This window comes from Netta rufina (assembly GCF_964035555.1).
Source record: "Netta rufina genome assembly, chromosome: 7".
In the NCBI taxonomy this organism is placed as follows: domain Eukaryota; kingdom Metazoa; phylum Chordata; class Aves; order Anseriformes; family Anatidae; genus Netta; species Netta rufina.
The window spans coordinates 16,610,794-16,627,925 of record NC_140130.1 but is presented as its reverse complement, the minus strand read 5'-3'; the positions used below and the strand labels follow the sequence as shown (position 1 = coordinate 16,627,925).

The 17,132-nt window shown below is 38.2% G+C and overlaps 1 protein-coding gene across 11 annotated transcripts in view; it reads right to left on the bottom strand.

The window, feature by feature from the left end:
- USP54 (ubiquitin specific peptidase 54) overlaps positions 1 to 17,132 on the bottom strand; it is a 98,479-nt gene that overhangs the window by 30,435 nt on the left and 50,912 nt on the right. For 9 of the 11 annotated variants that reach the window (XR_014618629.1, XM_084290533.1, XM_084290541.1 and 6 more), the window contains exons 3-8: positions 16,715 to 16,807; positions 6,764 to 6,898; positions 5,192 to 5,305; positions 4,931 to 5,013; positions 3,093 to 3,198; positions 93 to 239 (exon numbers count right to left, since the gene is read on the bottom strand). Coding sequence is in view for 10 of the 11 variants with exons in the window: in XM_084290533.1 (XP_084146659.1) it covers positions 93 to 239; positions 3,093 to 3,198; positions 4,931 to 5,013; positions 5,192 to 5,305; positions 6,764 to 6,898; positions 16,715 to 16,807 (678 nt within the window). In the remaining variant the exon portion in view is untranslated. Of the gene's footprint in view, positions 1 to 92; positions 240 to 3,092; positions 3,199 to 4,930; positions 5,014 to 5,191; positions 5,306 to 6,763; positions 6,899 to 12,579; positions 12,684 to 13,312; positions 13,415 to 16,714; positions 16,808 to 17,132 lie in introns of those variants that run through there. The other 2 variants (XM_084290539.1, XM_084290540.1) reach the window with 2 other exon arrangements.

The following is a 17,132-nucleotide window of genomic DNA, read 5'->3' as shown; positions in this document are numbered from 1 at the left end:
GTGGTGACTTATTTTTCTCAATCCAGCAACTACAGACTATCACGAGAAAGGTTGCATGCTTTTAGGTACTGTGAAATTACAAAAAAACTCACATCTCCCAGCTTAAGGCAAGTGCCCAGGCTGTGAATAACATCCTCAGCCAGATCAGAGTGGTCCGAGTCCCAAACCAAGCCAATGGTGATGATCTGTGGAGAGTTCATCAGCACACGACGAATACGTATCTTTTCCCCACAATTACTCTGAGGATTTAAAACAAAAACATTGAAAATAAATATTTTCCATTTATTATAACATTAGTTAAAATAATTCTTTATTATGAAGAATATATTTTTATATTCTCATTATTTATTATATTGTTAGTTTTAAAAGATCTTCAGAGAGAAACTTGCTTTTAAGGCTAACAAATTTGTTTTAAAACTAACAATTTTTTCAGTGTTCCTTCCTATCCATTATCTGTTGGAACTAACAGCATCTTTAAAGCATTATGAAAAAAAGTTCACCTACTGAATTAAAAAATTATCACAGTCGTTTTAGCAAAGAGCACGCTGTCTTCTTATTTTTAAGGATAACTATGAAGAAGTCTCTTAGAACTCACTTTCCCCCCATGGCAGGTCATACAGGCACCTCTGGAAAAAGATTCCAGAAAAAACATCTTCCTACTGAGAATAGTTTCTCATGTCTGCAAGGAACAGTTTCACCGTTTAATATAGTCATGCCTGACACTACACCTTTGGAAGAGAACACAAAAGGCTTCCTCCCCACAACAACCTAGAATGTTAACCAGAATTTCAGTCCCAATTAACAAAAAAAACAGGCAAAACCAAAAGAAAATAAAAAGGAAAAGCTCCAGTTTAGTGACAAGTCAATGATGAGAAAGTAGGCTTGAGGTATTTTGGTTTGTTTTGTGTGGTTGGTTTTTTTTGTTCATTTCTTTTATGGGTAGAAGACTGACGTTACAGGTATTTATCAGGCTTTAATATTAAGATGACTATATTCACACATGTTTTGTAAGGGATAAAGTACAAGCACTCCTGTGGATTACCTCACCAAAACCAACCAACCAAAAAAAACCAAACCAGCTCAAATTGACATCACCTGTGTTTCAACTAGTTAACAGAAGCAATTTTTGTAATGGAATCCTAATAAGTCATGCAAGTGAAGCTTTATTAGTCCAGCCTTAGCTAAGCCTCAATAAGATTTTGCGACTAAACAAAGAGGCAGAAAGGGCCGGCTGGCAAGCAATTTTACCCCACTGAGTATTTCAGACACAAAGCAGCTCACCTTGACAAGGAATGTCTTTCTAGCAAATTTCCCTTGTTTTAGTTATTAGCTAAGATTTGTGAATCTCTTAAGCAATAAAACAGTATCTATTTGTGTTTTTTTATTTTTTATTTTAAATCATAAGTAAACCACTATTTGACAACAGCCAAAAGAGAATTTAACACCTACATAGAGGCTAAAAGTGAATGTTTCAAAGTTACAAGCTACAGAAGGCTAAGGGGGAGGCAGGCAGGCAGGCATAAAATGGAAATGCTTACACCACCCTCAGGGAATAGGCACACAAGCTATTCCTGTTAGAGCCTGGTATTGCTTCACTTCAGGCTCCTGAGATGTCAAACAGTAGCATTACACAAAGCAGCAATTATGCAGCTGTTTCCTGCCCTACCTATTAATCAATATGTAAAAAAAAGTTTGATGATCACTATTTTTGCATAACTACCTAAGGCCCTAGATCTGAATATACCTAAATTAGAAGGTAGAACAAAATATCAAACTCCTGTTTTAGAAACCAAGCCCTTATGATTTAAAAACAAAAATATCTTCATGCTTACCCAAAACTATTTGTATTTTTTTCAACCCAACTGATATAAGGACTTAAGTCAGCTGAACTTTGTCAGACTTTTTCTGCATAGCAGAATGGAACATTTTTAGGAACGGTCACCTATGGCTATCAGTTAGGCATATTCTTTTTAAGAATTTATGTCAGTTAAATTCCAATCATCACTCATGACAACTATAACCTACGCTTTCTGGTCAGTTTCTCCATACTCTGGAGTATGTCAGCCAGAAATCCAGAACAGTACTCCCTCAAATTTTCTGTGGTGGTTTTTGCCTTTCACATAGCTCTTGCAAATACACCGTGTAGCCTACAAGCCCTTGCTGTTGGAATATCCTCTGGCAGTGAGAAGTGGCTGTTCTTTTCTCTTCGCCTCTGACCAACATTTTGGCTATATGATGCAAGAACAACAGTGTTGTCAACAGTATAATTTATCCCAGCTGAACAGTAGTGATGAAGTTGAATGGAATCTCATCCAGGCAAAACAATCAATCTTGTACATGTAATTACAACAACCGGTACAAGAGTAGTTACATTTGTGTCATAGCATGGTGTTATTGAGATGATTCTACAAGAAGTACTTCCTTTCCCATGCTCTTATTACAGGTGGTACACCCTACTTTCACAGAAAAGAATAACACACCAGAATAACTGGACGGATTTTGGGAACACTACTAAAAAGCTAGATAATCTAAACTACTGTCAACATAGAGACATCTCCTATATACAGATATAGCTTCCAAATTCTTTGTCATCTCTGTTTCTTAAGATAAGATCCCAGAACTTTCTTCATACAATAAAAGCAGACAATTGCTGCTTCATGTTAGTGTTAGAGTCCTCAACAAGTTTCAGTGAGATTGAACGGAAACATATTATAGGTACTTCTAGCAGCCATACAGACTTGAACAGGAGTAGACTGCATGCACATTCCCTGTGGGCAATGTAAACATTTTCAAGTTTTTCTCACCACCTTTTTGTGTGGCTTCTAGCTCAATAAAAACATTCGTTTTTATTCCCCTTCCAAGCACTATATCCTTGCCTATTCTTAGAACTTACCTCTAGACAAGAAAGCACACAGCATCAGAAGTTTTTCATTTCCTTTGTTGAGTAACTGAGAGGTACCAAAATCAAGCCCAATCACTACAACGAACTAAATCTTGAAAATGCTCATGAATTAAAAGGTATATGTCAGTGTAATCTATTAACTCTCTTCTGTCCCGTCTGTTGTCCTCCTAAGAAAATTGAGCATACTAACCGGACAGTTTCTCAGGTCTCCCATAGTGCTGGCATTCTGGAGAAGCTCTCCGAACATATCTGGAGTGGGTTTCTCTCGTCTCTCCAGCATACAAATAGCTTGATTGCTTTAGTATAGAGAAAGGATGGGAAACAAAGGGTTAACAAGAATATAAAAATGAACAAAAAACACATTAAGCAAGAACGTTGCCCTTAAATTATGTAAGAAGTTAAGAACCTTAAAATACAAAACATTTTTTATATTTAATGTAGTACAAAGAACACCACTATTAACTGTGAATTATGTCACCTGTAATATGGAAGAAAAAAACTATTAAAAAACAGGAAAGGTTTCTGATTTGACTTAAAATTTACAACTTAAAAACAAGCTTTAGCATTTTGAGAAATACTTAATTTCAAAATGAAGCATTTGTTCAAAATGCTTCCCTTTGGCTACCACAACAGTGATGTTAGCACAGTAAAGCACATCCCTACAGAGAAAACTAGACAAAAAATAGCACAGTATTTAATTGATTTCACTGTCCAGTTTAAAAGAAAGATAAGTACATAAAAAGACTAACGAACATAGCATTTTTTCTTGGTATTTTTAAAATAATATCCAACTCAAGAGTTACTGAGATTTTTTATATACAATACTGAATACCATTTACATAATTATTTTCATGCAATTCTAATAAATAATATTCTAATACACTGTCTCTGCCTGTAACTTACAGAAGCACAGCACGGTGGAATGGCAGGTAGCAGCCACAAGGGAGAATGAAACCTAGCTTTACATTATGCCTTATATACTGCTAGTAGTAGCCTTTAACAGAGATCTGAATGAGAAGAGCAACCAGCAGCTTAAGACAACCTTTTCAGGCTTGCTCTCTCATGCTGGCCAACACACACAGTTTTTCATCCCAATCAAAATTTAGAGATGGAAATGAACAACAGAATTCTACCTCTATCAGGTTTAGGCAGACTATAACTGAAGAGCAGCTTACTAAAGGAAGAGAAAAATCAACTTATCTCTTCTAGAATTCATTCAACAGAATTCTAACAGAACTAGAGCAGCAAAAGCTCCTTTAATGAAAGGTTATGATGGCCAACAACTATTAAAAAGCAAGTGCTATATCTATCTTCAACATTAATAAGAAAGAGGAGTCAAGGAACTAAATACGGCTGGTCAATCTTGCTCTACCGTCTGGGGAAAAGGTATACCAAATGCCCTTGGAAATCATCTCCAGGCATAAGATGGACAAGAAGGTAAGTCAAACCAGTCAGCATGGATTTACCAATGGCAAACCACGCATGACCAACTTGATTATCTCCTATCATAAGAAGACTGTCCCTGTTGATAAGGGGAAAATAGTGAAAAAGTTTCACAGAGTGGTTAAGCTCTGGAACAGATAACCTGGAGAGACCGTGGAATTTCTGTCCCCGAACATTTCCCAAATTCAACAAAACCCTGAACAGCCTGATTTGGCTTTGAGTTTATCCCTGTTTTGAATGGGAAGACAGACTAGGCATCTGAAGGTCCTTTCCAGCTTTTTTCCCCCCACTTATCATAACTCACCTGTTCACATACTAAGGTCTTTTAAAAGATACATGAGTCCTTGGCACTAGAGTTGTCGGATTCAGAATCGTAAACAAGAATACACACTGATCCATGCCTAAGTTGATAACTTCTGCTCCACTAAGCCCTCATGCTCCTTATCATGGTTATAAAATATCCTCCAACTTCAAACAAACCACATTCCTGACATTTAGTGTTGAAGGTAAAGATCAAATCACAATACCAGTATAAATAAGCTCTTTTCCCTGTAAAAAAAAAAAAAAAAAAAAGTCTCAACTCACCAAAGTGAGGTTGTGGAGATATAATGTACCATCTGGATGAAAGGTAATGGGTCGGAGGTGGCACCACAGCTGGTACAAACACACTAAAGAGAATGAAAAAGTAGTATATTGACAAGATTAAAAACACAAGTAGATGCATTTTCACAGCAATGCTCCCTTTTTTTTTTTTTTTTTTTAATACCATGGCAATGCATGTCTTTGGATTGAAAAATGTGAAACTGAGAATTTGTGATTTGTATGCAACATGCATCATCACCTCACCTGTTCAAACAAGGTCATCGCAAACTTCTGATGGGAAACACAATGTGGTGCAGTGCAAATATCTTCCTTTGTCTCATCCGCAATGTGGAAGTGAATTCGCATTAGCAGGTTTTCCTAGTCCAAGAGAGAAGTGAAAAAGCATTAAGTCATTTCAGACGTAGACATAAGTAGAATATAAATCACAAAAGCATGTCAGATGCAATGAATAGTGTTATAAGTACTATATAAAGAGACAGAAGACAAATTTTTGAAACCTGCTTAGAAAACAAGGGATTTGGTATTTCTTTGCTATAAGAGAAAATGGCTACCACATCTGAGTTTAAATGCTATATCAGTTAACCATTTATTTACAGGTACCCCTGAAGATTATCCTGTCCAATTCTCAAAATTAGTAGATTTGACCTAATGTAACAGGCACAGCAGTTTTAAAATCAGTTGGTTGCAACTAACTTCCCATCAACACCAAATAACTCTAGCCAATTTCTATATTCCACAAAGGGTTTGAAATATGGTTAATCTGCATTCTGTAAAAGTGGAGGACAACTAGTAAATGAAGAGGCAGACTAAGTCCTACATGAAACAAAAGCTCTAAACATTTTCTAGACAACTCCATCTGTTTTAAAGCTCCTAGGATTTCTTGTCCACTAAGACCTCCGCTCCTCCCGTTGTTGCCAACATTATCTGTTGGTGACAGCAGGCTGCTGCCACCTTCTCCAGAAGCAGTTTCCACCACTAGCATAAGTTGCCTGGATAGTTGATAGGCCTTCAATAACCAGGTCAAAATTAATTGGTAGGCAAAATAACTCTGAACTACAACTGCTTCCTTTGAACTTTAATACCTAAGTTCTTCCTCTGCCATTTAAATCTCTGCCCTTAGGGCTGAAAACGTTAACCAAGTGAAAAGCTATGGAATTATCTCTGCCTTAAAGTTTAACCTCAAAATAGAACTCTTACCACTCTTAAGTGTCTTTGTACCAGTATGGTTAACCTAACGTGCTTGTGGGGACTCTTCCTGTAGAAATAGATGGGCTATTTAGATTTCTCAAGAAAGGAACAAAATCTGAAGTTCCCATGTTCTACTACGTACAGACCTCTGTTAATGTGCTGGGCTACACACAAAGATTTATCACCGCTGTGTTGACAGGGGCTCCTGTATAGGCTCACCTCCCTTATTTCACTTCAAGGCTTCATTGATATGATCTATTTCCATTTTAAATAGGCCTATTAAACTATACTGTTTTTCTAGACAATTATTCTCTGTCATGGTATTCTACAAAACGGGATAGTTTGGGTTATCATAAACTCATTTAGAAGGCTAGGAGAAGACCTACAACAGCTATATGAATTTAGCATTTCTATAATTTCCTCCAGCGCTACTGTCAAATTGGGTAGGTACAGGAAGTGAAAGATGTAATGTACAGAAAGGGCTCCACTCTGAATGGCGCTTTGCCTGAGAGGATTCAAATCCAGTAGCAAAGCTGGCATGCTTGTACTTGGATTAAGAATTGATTTGGTTAAGAATCAATTTGATTAAGAACCTATGCCTTCAGACCATCTTTCAACTGTACTCACAAAACATTCAGCAGCATCATCCATGATGCCCAGCTGGAACCGTTGCTCATCCTGAAACGTCTTCGCGAGAGCGGTGCGCAGGGCATCAGAAGGCAGTACCTTCTCACTGCTACATTGAAACTGGTTGAAGATACTCTAATAAGAAAAACAAAAAATACTTCAGTCACTGTATTTTTCCAACACGTGCAACACGTGACTAATACATTGTTTGAAAAGAAACAAGAAACCTTTAACTCACTTTGATCAAGCAGCACATATTTGTATTGCACAGGGACTACAAGTGACAATCCTAGGAGTTTCTCCTTTGAAACCATATCTATCTCTGTGGTGTTTCCCTTCCTTTCATTTCAAAGAGCACATTTGCAAAGAACTAAGGGTTGGGAGCCTAGGGGCAAATTTTCCTCTATGTTAATCACCCTTGGACCTTCTCCCAGAGCAAATACAAGACATCAAAACATCCACACTTTTCATTCCTATTTCTCCCTCTTGATTCTTACATTCCACACCAATAGCTTTCTTATACATGACTTCTGTTTCCCTCTCACTCAACTTTTTCCAAACTTCTCAGCCCACAATGCATTGCTTGTAATCTTGCAGGAATTTACTTTCCAGTAAATTCTTACCCAAGTAAGAATCAGATAATGCCTGGGTCTGCACACAGGAGAAAAGGCACAACCTGAATAGCAGCTCCAGTACATGGCCAGCTGTTTTGCTGCCATACACCTGCATTTTCATACCCGCAACTCACAGCTCATCTGGGTAATCACTTGCAAGGACAAGTAGTTTAATAGAGATGCATTATCACCTTAAACACAGGTTATACACATGAAAGTCCAGCACATATTCCCAGCTGACTAAAACCCCACTTTTATTGTGTGCACGTGTAATCTCCAAGAGATCTTCTGAACAGTTATTTCATTTTCATTTCACCCTCCCAAAAAGCAAAGATTTGTATGCAAGATCCTCAGTCTAAGTCAAAAATTCTAGCACTTATTTCCAGACAATTCTTACTCTTACAACACTCTATTCCTTCTACCTCATTTCATATGGAAACCAAATATTTTCAGCAGCGTCAGTACCAAAATTCTGCATCTATTTTCCTATAATATTTCCCTATAAAACTTCCCTAAAGATCGCAGAAGAAGACTACTCTTACTCTAGTAAAAAGAAAAAACATCTTCAATTATACACTACTTGGCTTCTCTACCTTCTAAACAAATCAAACAAAAATGAGAAAGCTAGTCTCAAACCAGTTTGAGGATTTATTTTTCTTTCAATGATCATGAGAATCTGTAACGATGTTCATTCCTGGGGGACTTCCCTTACTTACTGAAAGCTTCTCCCCGACATAGAGAATTAACGTTCATTGGAAATAAAAATCTTCAACCTTATTCTCCTTTAACTACCTTTATTTGTTTCTTATCAGAAAGTGAATAGTCAATTGCGAGAAGGTTTGCCAAGCTCTGCCACCTCATCTGCTTGGAAGAAGCTGAAAAAGTGCAGAACACATCGGTCATTGCACAGCCCAAACCAACCAACCTCGGTGTCTGCTCCATCTCTGGCTGTAGAAATCACACAATTTATAGCGCTGACACAATCTGACACAGGTAAAACCCACATCTCTCTTTACTGCTTTTTATTTTAAATTTTATTTTGGTAGTGCTTATGGTGCTTATTCATAGGTGAGGGACCATTGTGCTGAAGACTGTCACTCTTCTATTACTGCATTTATTAGTGGAAAATGAAATGGAAAATAACGAAGAGAAGGCTGTGAGGCAATGAAGTCTCACAGTTCATGAGTTACAGACAACACCTTTCCTCAGCTACCTTTCATATATACACACATATACAAAAATGACAAAGTCTGTCTGTAACAATCCTGACTCCGATTTCTGTCACACTGGTAACAGAGCCAAGTTTCACGTTTCCTTAATAAATTTCTTCATTTCAGTGAACCTCAAAAACCAAAAGCAGTGAAAAATAGTTCCATCCTACTGGAACACTTTTCATTAAGCAATTTAGGAGCACTTGCAAATATTCATGACTGTGCTTTATAAACATGTTCGTTCTGGTTATCATCAGTCTCACTTCATAGAACTGGAAACTGATGCACTTGTCTAGCGGCTGGCACGCAACCTAACTCAGGGAGCTGATGGACAAGACCGTTCACTCCAATGAGAGCTCTGAAATAACTCTGAATGCTTGGCAGGGGGAGGATCAGCCCAGGCTTCTAATGAGGGAAAAACAGAAGCCAACAAGCGAGCAGACTAAAACCATCTTTGAGAAAATAACGCATACTCTACTTTTACCTGCAACGTACCCTGTTAGTTAACACAGATTCGAAAAAGAAAAATGTGATCCTGATGCTTATAAGCAACTGTTTCAGAGTTAATTCCATAAGATCCTGCAGTTTTGCTGCTTTGTGGTGTTTGTTTTTTTTTTTTCATTACAAAATTGCAGCCTTCACAACTAAAAATAAAGATTATAAAAACAAACAGAACAACTTTCATTAAATACAATAGCAGAAATTTGTGAAATTTGTTACCACAACCACAGAACAGAAATAATTCAGTAACAAAGAATGCTGTAAAGAATTTTAATATGTAAAATCAAGCTGCAGAAGTTCCCAGTGCTATCTAAAAGACTACATAGAAGAATGTCTTTCAAGATTTGTAATGACATGGAACTCAGTGGTATAGTCTTCTTTAAATTTTGAGGACTAAAATGTTTTAAAAATAGTAATTGTGCATTTTAACCTAACAAAGATCAAATCTTACTTTATCTTTGCACAGCATAGTTTAAAACACTTTGAAACACAACACAGCAGCTAGTAGGAAGCCCTAAATGCACCTGCAATGGAGTCAAACTCACTTTGAGCACAAGGTTTGGTGGTTTGTTTGTTTTTTCTTGTTTGTTTTCTGCTTGGGGAGGTGCAGAGGGGGACAGGGGAGTTGTTTCCCCTTTTTTTCATTTTTCAAGATAGGCTCTTCGCTCCTCTTTTATTCAGAACAGGTCAGTCTTGTCTCTCAGCCTTAGATGGACAGGTGTGGCATTTCCTGATGTTTCATCATTTTAAGTTATCTAAGTTGGATCTCTCTCCTTAACTTCAGATCTTGCCCTCGAGTTACACTGTTAACCACTTACATTTGCTCCATATGCAGTCTGAAAGCCAGCTGGGCGCAGACCAGGAAAGCACTGCTGGTCCTGCTACAGGAGTTTTGATGACAACTTTTCTCCAAGTGCTTCTGGAACTTAATGATAGCTTCATATACAAAACATTCAAACTTAATTTTCTTCCAAACTTCCTGATAGCAAAAACCCCACTGGCATATTCACTGCACTGAAGTTCTCTTGCAATGGCTACATTCCAATACAGTTGAGAGTATCCTTAACAGCCACAATATGAAGAGACACCACTAAAAGCCTTATGAATAAGCTAAGCTTTGCCTATTTTTACTAGTTTTCATTAAAACAAATCGAGGCATCAGAACTGAAAGAGAAAAATGTACTGGCTTAGCATAGAACATGAGCAATTCCTAATACTGAATTAACTGCAGTTCTTTGATTTTTATACTGATGATCTGTTCTTGGCATGTTGGGATGAGCCATTACAGAAGAGCATGAGAAAGGGATTTCAGCCAGGAAGTTTGCACTCTAGTAACACTGCGTTCCTGATGTCTCTAAAAAGAAAAAAAGAAAAAAGCCTGTCTCTCTCCGTATTTCCTTCCCTACAGATCTGCAAGGGTCTGGAAAGGACAGCGCAGACGGCAGAATTGGGAAGCACAACTGTTCCTTACAGAAATAAATTGCTGAAGCCCATCTAGTTGCATCTGGTCCATGCCCAAGTACTAAGTCAAGATCAACTATATTCTTCACATAGCTGATCTTAGGCCAGCTTGCTGTCAGATGCATCCAAATCTGGAAATTCCTTAACCACCCCAGGCAATCTATTCTAAGGCCTCACTTGGTTTATTGCCATTCAAAAGGCTTTTTTTTTTTTTCCCTAGTTTCTAACTGGAAGCTTCTTGTCCTTTCTACTAGAGGTTTGGGCTTCTGCAACCTGTCAGAACAAGGGCTTGCAGAGTCAGTGATCTTCTGGAATCACCTCCTCCACTTTGGGAAGTCTGGGGATCAATACCAACTTTCTAAAGCTTCAAAGGAAGCTTTATGGCTTGAGATAAGGAATACAACTGATATTATGGAACTGCTGAAGTTAAAACTTGCCTTTGTTTCAGACTGCTGAAATTCACATGCAAGATCATAAAATGAGTTGTGCTTCATTTGGTTAGAAAACAAGACAGTAGTTATTCTTCGAGATAATCCCTGGGATTGAAGTTTCAGACTTATTTTTAAAGTTCTGAAGCTGAAATATCTGTGAATCCTGCCCCCTCTTCCCAGTCTAAGAGATCATTGAAGTCACCTAGGAACAAAGTATTCAGTTTGGGGGTACGCTGACATTTGCGCTATGTATCTGACCAGACTGATGGAACAAACCCTCCACTTGATGCACGTTTACCAGTGACTTTTTAATCCAGCACGTAGAAGCAGCCTGGCGTAAAAATAAATTGATGACTGAATACAACAGGCAACAGCTAGTGAATCAGATCAGTGTCCATGCACTGTAAATTTGAGTCCTGTCCTTGGCAGCCTTCTGAGAATCAATTATTCTCTTCCAGCACTGAGCAGAAGTTACTTCTGGATGTGGACAGCACTGCAGCACGCATTTGTTTCAAAGAACAAAACACATTCTCTCCAAATGCTTTAGTATTGCCTATGTTAACAGTTTCTGCCTTTTAGTAAAAGCTACAAATATTAACATAGCCAATCCTTATCCCATTGCTCAACATATCAATACTATTCTTGCTCTAACTCAATTGAAAGCTCTTTGTTTTAAAGCTTTTTTTTGTCTACAATACTTAACCTCACATCTAGAGCATCACTCTCCTCCTGCTCAGTACAGCAACCTGGTTCAATAGAGATTCTGCCTGCTAAACTCACTTTTCACCCATCCAGCTACAAAAATCTCCACCTACCTTATTTCCACTAGCTCATTATTATTATTTCCTTATATTTGCCTTCAGGTGTGCAAATAATTCTGACCCTATTTGTCTCTGTATCACTTTCAAAAACCTGCAAGTCTGATAACAATCAACCTAGACCTCCCTCTATTCCTTTCTTTTATGGTCTATTCTACAATATATATTTTCAATACTGCTGTAGCCCAAGATATACCAAAAAAGCACAAAAGAAGAGAACAAGATTTTTGCAGCCAACCTATTGTCTCAGCCATGTCATGAACTTTTCATAACAAATCCTTCAAATAGGCGCCTAATCAGACCCATGAATTACTGCAATTCCAGTTCTTTAAGCATTCCAATATCCTATTGTTCTCAGTTTTCGCCTTAGAAAACAATCATTTCTAAGCAGAAAATTCACATTCTTCCTGTTTTTGTTGCATGACAGAATTACAAAAAAGAACAGCCCTGTTGGAATTTATCAATCAATAGAGCATTCTTTCTTGCAAACTACAAAAAACACTCTGTCCTATATCCTGGCACTATAGAGCTCCCAGCACAATCCCTGGAAGGAGAACAAACTCCGTAGCATGCTCAGCACAGTGGACGGATTTCCCCCTTCCTGCCCCCTTCCAGCTGTAATAAACAAACAGCACAGCAAAGTCATGCTCTAGAAAAAGGAAAACAAAACAGAACACAGTAGATTTCAACATTAATAATAAATCAAAAAGCTGCTCCAGTGTTACAGCAGGCAAACGACACAGCGGTAAGGACAGCTAGTGTACTGAACAAACAAACAACCTTGAATAACGCCACAACATCTATAGGAACAGTGTTTGGGATTCCAGTACAGTCTCTGCAGCTCTTCCTTGTATTTTACAGCCGTTGGAGAAATGTTCCTTCAAAATGGCCAACAAACAGATGCCTGGAAGGATTTCAAGGCTCACTTTGTAGCTAGGTAGATCAGCAAGTTTTTAAATTACTTCAAGAATTTATGCAGTAAATGTCTTCAATGTGGCACAAAACTAAAATGGGATTTGATATCTAGTAACAAACATCACTGTCCTGCGATCCCTCATTTTATAAAGTAAATTAAAATCAAATAATATTTATGGGGCTAGCTGAGCATTTACAGTAAATACTGAGCATGACATCAGAATCCCTAGAAATAGCTGCAGCAAGCCAAGCAAGCACGAAAAAAATAACTACTTTAGTGTTATTCAAAGGCTAAATTTAGCCTGGTGAAGACTGTCTTCCTCTGAAGTCAACGGGAAGTGTCTCCTTTGGCAACCATTCCAATCGGGGAAGGAGCACGAACCCTCTCTGACCAACACAGAAGGTATCCTGCGAAGGCAAACGGAGAGCAGGGGTGGCAAATAGACTATTCCCCCAAGTCCTGCCCCCTTCACAAGCTAGGCTGGAATCAGAACATGCCAGCATGCTTTGGAGAAAAGCAAACGCGTCCTGCTCCATCCTCGCTCGCTCTGGCCAGCGTCTTGGGCAGTTCCACCTGATAGCATGCAAGGCTAGTTACCTCTCCCCAGACCCTAATGGGACATTTTCGCATGGTATAGAGATCCAAATTCTTGGCTTCCCACTGGATCCAGCCATATCTTCTCCCTCATCTTAGCAAAGCCTAAGGCAAGATTCAAGAGAAACAGGATGTCAAAGAGCTGGAGGCTAGGCTGCCATTACCCTGGCAGGACAACAGTTAGAGGCTTCCAGAGCAGGCAAGAACAGCGGGGCAGGGGAGGAGATGAGCAAGGATGGGAAGGGCTGATCCTGCTGCAGCAGGACACAGAACGCTCCTGGTGATGCCTGCAGTAATAGGTACGTATTACACATATTATCCCATTTGTCATATACAAGTTTACACGTACTGTGTGTGCCAGGCAGCACTGACATTTTCAGCAGAGAAAGAAAAGACTTATCCAGAGGGCAGCAGAGGACAAGTAAATGCTTTTCAACAGCCTTTTGGGATTTTTTGTTTTTCATGTACTGTTTTGCTTAAGGAGTTTATGAAGATGAATGCAACCATCTCCATAGTCTGGGGCTATGCCTGGTGCATCCCTTTGTTATTTAGTATCCCCACATTTTCAGTTGCACACTTGTGAGACAAGCAACATCTCTGGTGTTAGTGGAGGTTTCATTGTTCTGTAGTTGTTCTTTTCTTTGCTTCTTGGGGGAGGGAGGGCTACATCCCCAATTTCAAATCAAGTGACACTCTTTATTGCACATCTTTATAATATTTGAATTGGTAACACTGATTATCAGGGAATATTTCAAATACTTACATACAAATAACATTTTATACAATTTAATTACGGTGGAAACTTGTCATGACATTGCTCAGAGAAAAACAAAATTGTGAGATGCTTTAAAAATTAATAAACATACAGGAACCAGGAGTAAGACAGTTCCGTGACTTCTTACAAGCAGATTTCTGCACAATTTTTCTCTTGCATACTTTTACAATAAGTGTCTGTAAACACTCTAAGGGTTGTAGAATAGGCTTGGGTAGAACACTGGTATTTCCCACAAAGAACAGACTGCAGGATGAAAATACATAATAATTTTGGTTTGGATTAAAGCCTGTTGAAATTCAATTTTTTTCTTTGTCAAGTACTCATTACTGCCCACATTCAGAAATACTTGTCCACATGATTGTTGATGCGTTTCTTCAGAATTTTTCTTTGTGCACCAAGTTTTGTGAGCTATTACAATTCCACATGCAGCCAGATTTAAATTGTCTAAAATGTGCAAAACACCTTCGGGATTTAGCAAAAAGCAAGAACTGCTGAACACCTAAGTGTTGTAACACCTTACAGCTGAAGATGTCATTGGTAGGAACTTCAGATAGGAAACAAACCAAAGTCCTCAAAGATGCTTGTGAGCAAGAAGAGAGAGCAGCATTTTTTTCAAAGGCTGCATAATTTCAAAGTAGGCATATGGCTGCTGGCATGAGATTTGTGAATTCTACTGCTCTACCTGTCACTTAAGAAGTTTATAATGACACACTTCTGCTGTCTTGCTGAAATGTGCAGTAAGAATTTTATCAACAAAACTAAACACACTCTGACCCAATGTGTGCTTTTTAATACATATTGCAGAGATTCCGCCACCTTCCAGTCTTATAGAAGTGCTTTGCCCTTTTGTACCGGTACTGCTAATCCAGAAGCATCTTGTTTCACAGCTCACTTTTCCATACCAGTTAGATAAATGTTCATCTTCTCCTCTTTCACATGGCTTTTTTTCCCCTCCTTTTTCAGTGCTCTCATGTCAAGTAAGGATTCAACTAATATCTCTATTAGCCCAAGCAACTCCACCTCAGAGTTCACTCGACTTTCAGTCAAATGGCAGAAGCCGTCGGACTTTTGGTATCTTCTTGCCATATCCTACTGTTAGGTTAAACACCAGAATAGTAAAAATTTACAGAGATCATCATTTCCCAAATCCTTTTCTCTCTGCCCTCAGCTACCAAAGAATGCCAGCAATCACCTGGCAATACTTGAGGGAATGATCCAAAAAACGAGCTTCAAATCACTTATCCCACTGAACTTCACAAACCCAAACCAGATCATGTCTGTCTCAGCCATTTCACTACAAGGAAGGGGATATACTCAATATCTCTTATTTGTCTGCATAGCTGTATTTCTCACTTTGGATGTGCAATCCTGCTCCTTACTTACCACAACATCCTCTTCTGAAGATACCACTGTAAATACCATCCTGTCTCTTCATTTCAACAGATGTGTTGATATAGATTCCCCTCCAAAAGGAAATTACTTATCTCTTTCATGCCTTAAGAGTCTCCTCTTTGCTGTTCTTTTGCAATGGAAAAACCCTTCAGAACAATCAAAAACCTTCCTGGCTATCTCATTTCAAGTCTGTCTCTCACCTTCACAGTCACTTATCAGCAACAAGACAGCTGTTATAGTACATCACCTGTGAACTTCAAATGATCTTAATTTAAACCTTGCACTCTCTATTTTGCCATATGGTAAGACATGCTGTCTCTCCTTTTCATTTCTGAACACAGAATTTATATTACATTAAGTTCTCCCAAAATGAATTTAAATATTTACTTAAGTTTTACCATCCATTTGTGATCAAAGAAAATATCTCAGTACCAATTTCAGAGAGAGAAATAACTGCTCAGGAAAACTAAAGGCAGTTTTTTTCATCCTGTTTTGATTATGTCCATTTCTCTCACCAGATAAGAGGCAGCACTGGGTTTACAGAATTTAAGAAAGAGGACATAAACCAAAACAAAACAGCAGAAGCACTAAAAATTAATGGGTAGAAACAAAAGGAGATGTAGGAAGTACACAAGAGTACTTGGAATCAGAACTAGTATCTATATCTGACTGTCCAGGCAGCATCTATGACAGTTACTGTATCAGCATCTAAAACCAGAATTGATGTTTTCTAAAACTGAGACCACAAAGAGTTGCGCCTTTTGATACAAACATCAATATTTACAGTAGAAAATACCTTTTAGCCTTACATAATCAACAGCTTTGAACAGAAAAGCCTTCCATGTTGACATTTAAAGCAGCTCTGAAGGAAAGGTAAATTCTGAAGAACATATTAAACCATAAGCAATAAAATATTAATAAACCAAATGACAAATTAGAAAAACACAAAAAGAAAATAGACGGTTTTCTGCATGAAGTGATCATTTCAAACACAGAGGTTCATGATGATCCACACTTCACTGATGAGAGTCCTATTATCTGTAACTTCACGTACAGTATTTTCACAATGTAGTGGAACATTTTAAGAACAGCACTATGAGTATCAGCACCCAGCCACTAATCAGATTCACCTTTGCTCTCACCAATTTCCAGATTTCCATGTTAATTAAATATTGGTGATATATTACGCCTTTTTTTTTTTTTTTTTTTAATAAATGAAATTTATTTCCAACCTTTACCTTGAGAGCACAGAAGATGCAAGAATCACCCATACACTTGTGCGTCGTGATTTGTCGGAAACTGCGACGAAAAATGTCCAGGTGCCAGAGAACCTGAAACACAAAGAGGAGCACAAATGATTTTATGAATATGCTGCATAAAGCTTTGATTAAAAATGCATGTGAAACAATTCCAGAAGCACATTAGCGTTAATGGATGTCACTTTTAACACAGTGTGCCTCTTAGCTATCAGCAAGCTGGTATTCTCACCTTACTTTCTCAAGAACTGTAGCACTTGGGATTTAATTTAGAGCAGGACATACCTCTCAATTTCTTTTCACATGCTTTTAGACTAAAGACATGCTGCTTTGCCTGTGTGGCATTGCCAGCTCCAACTGCAGGTGCCCTGACTGCTCCCTGGTGCTTGGACCACAGTGA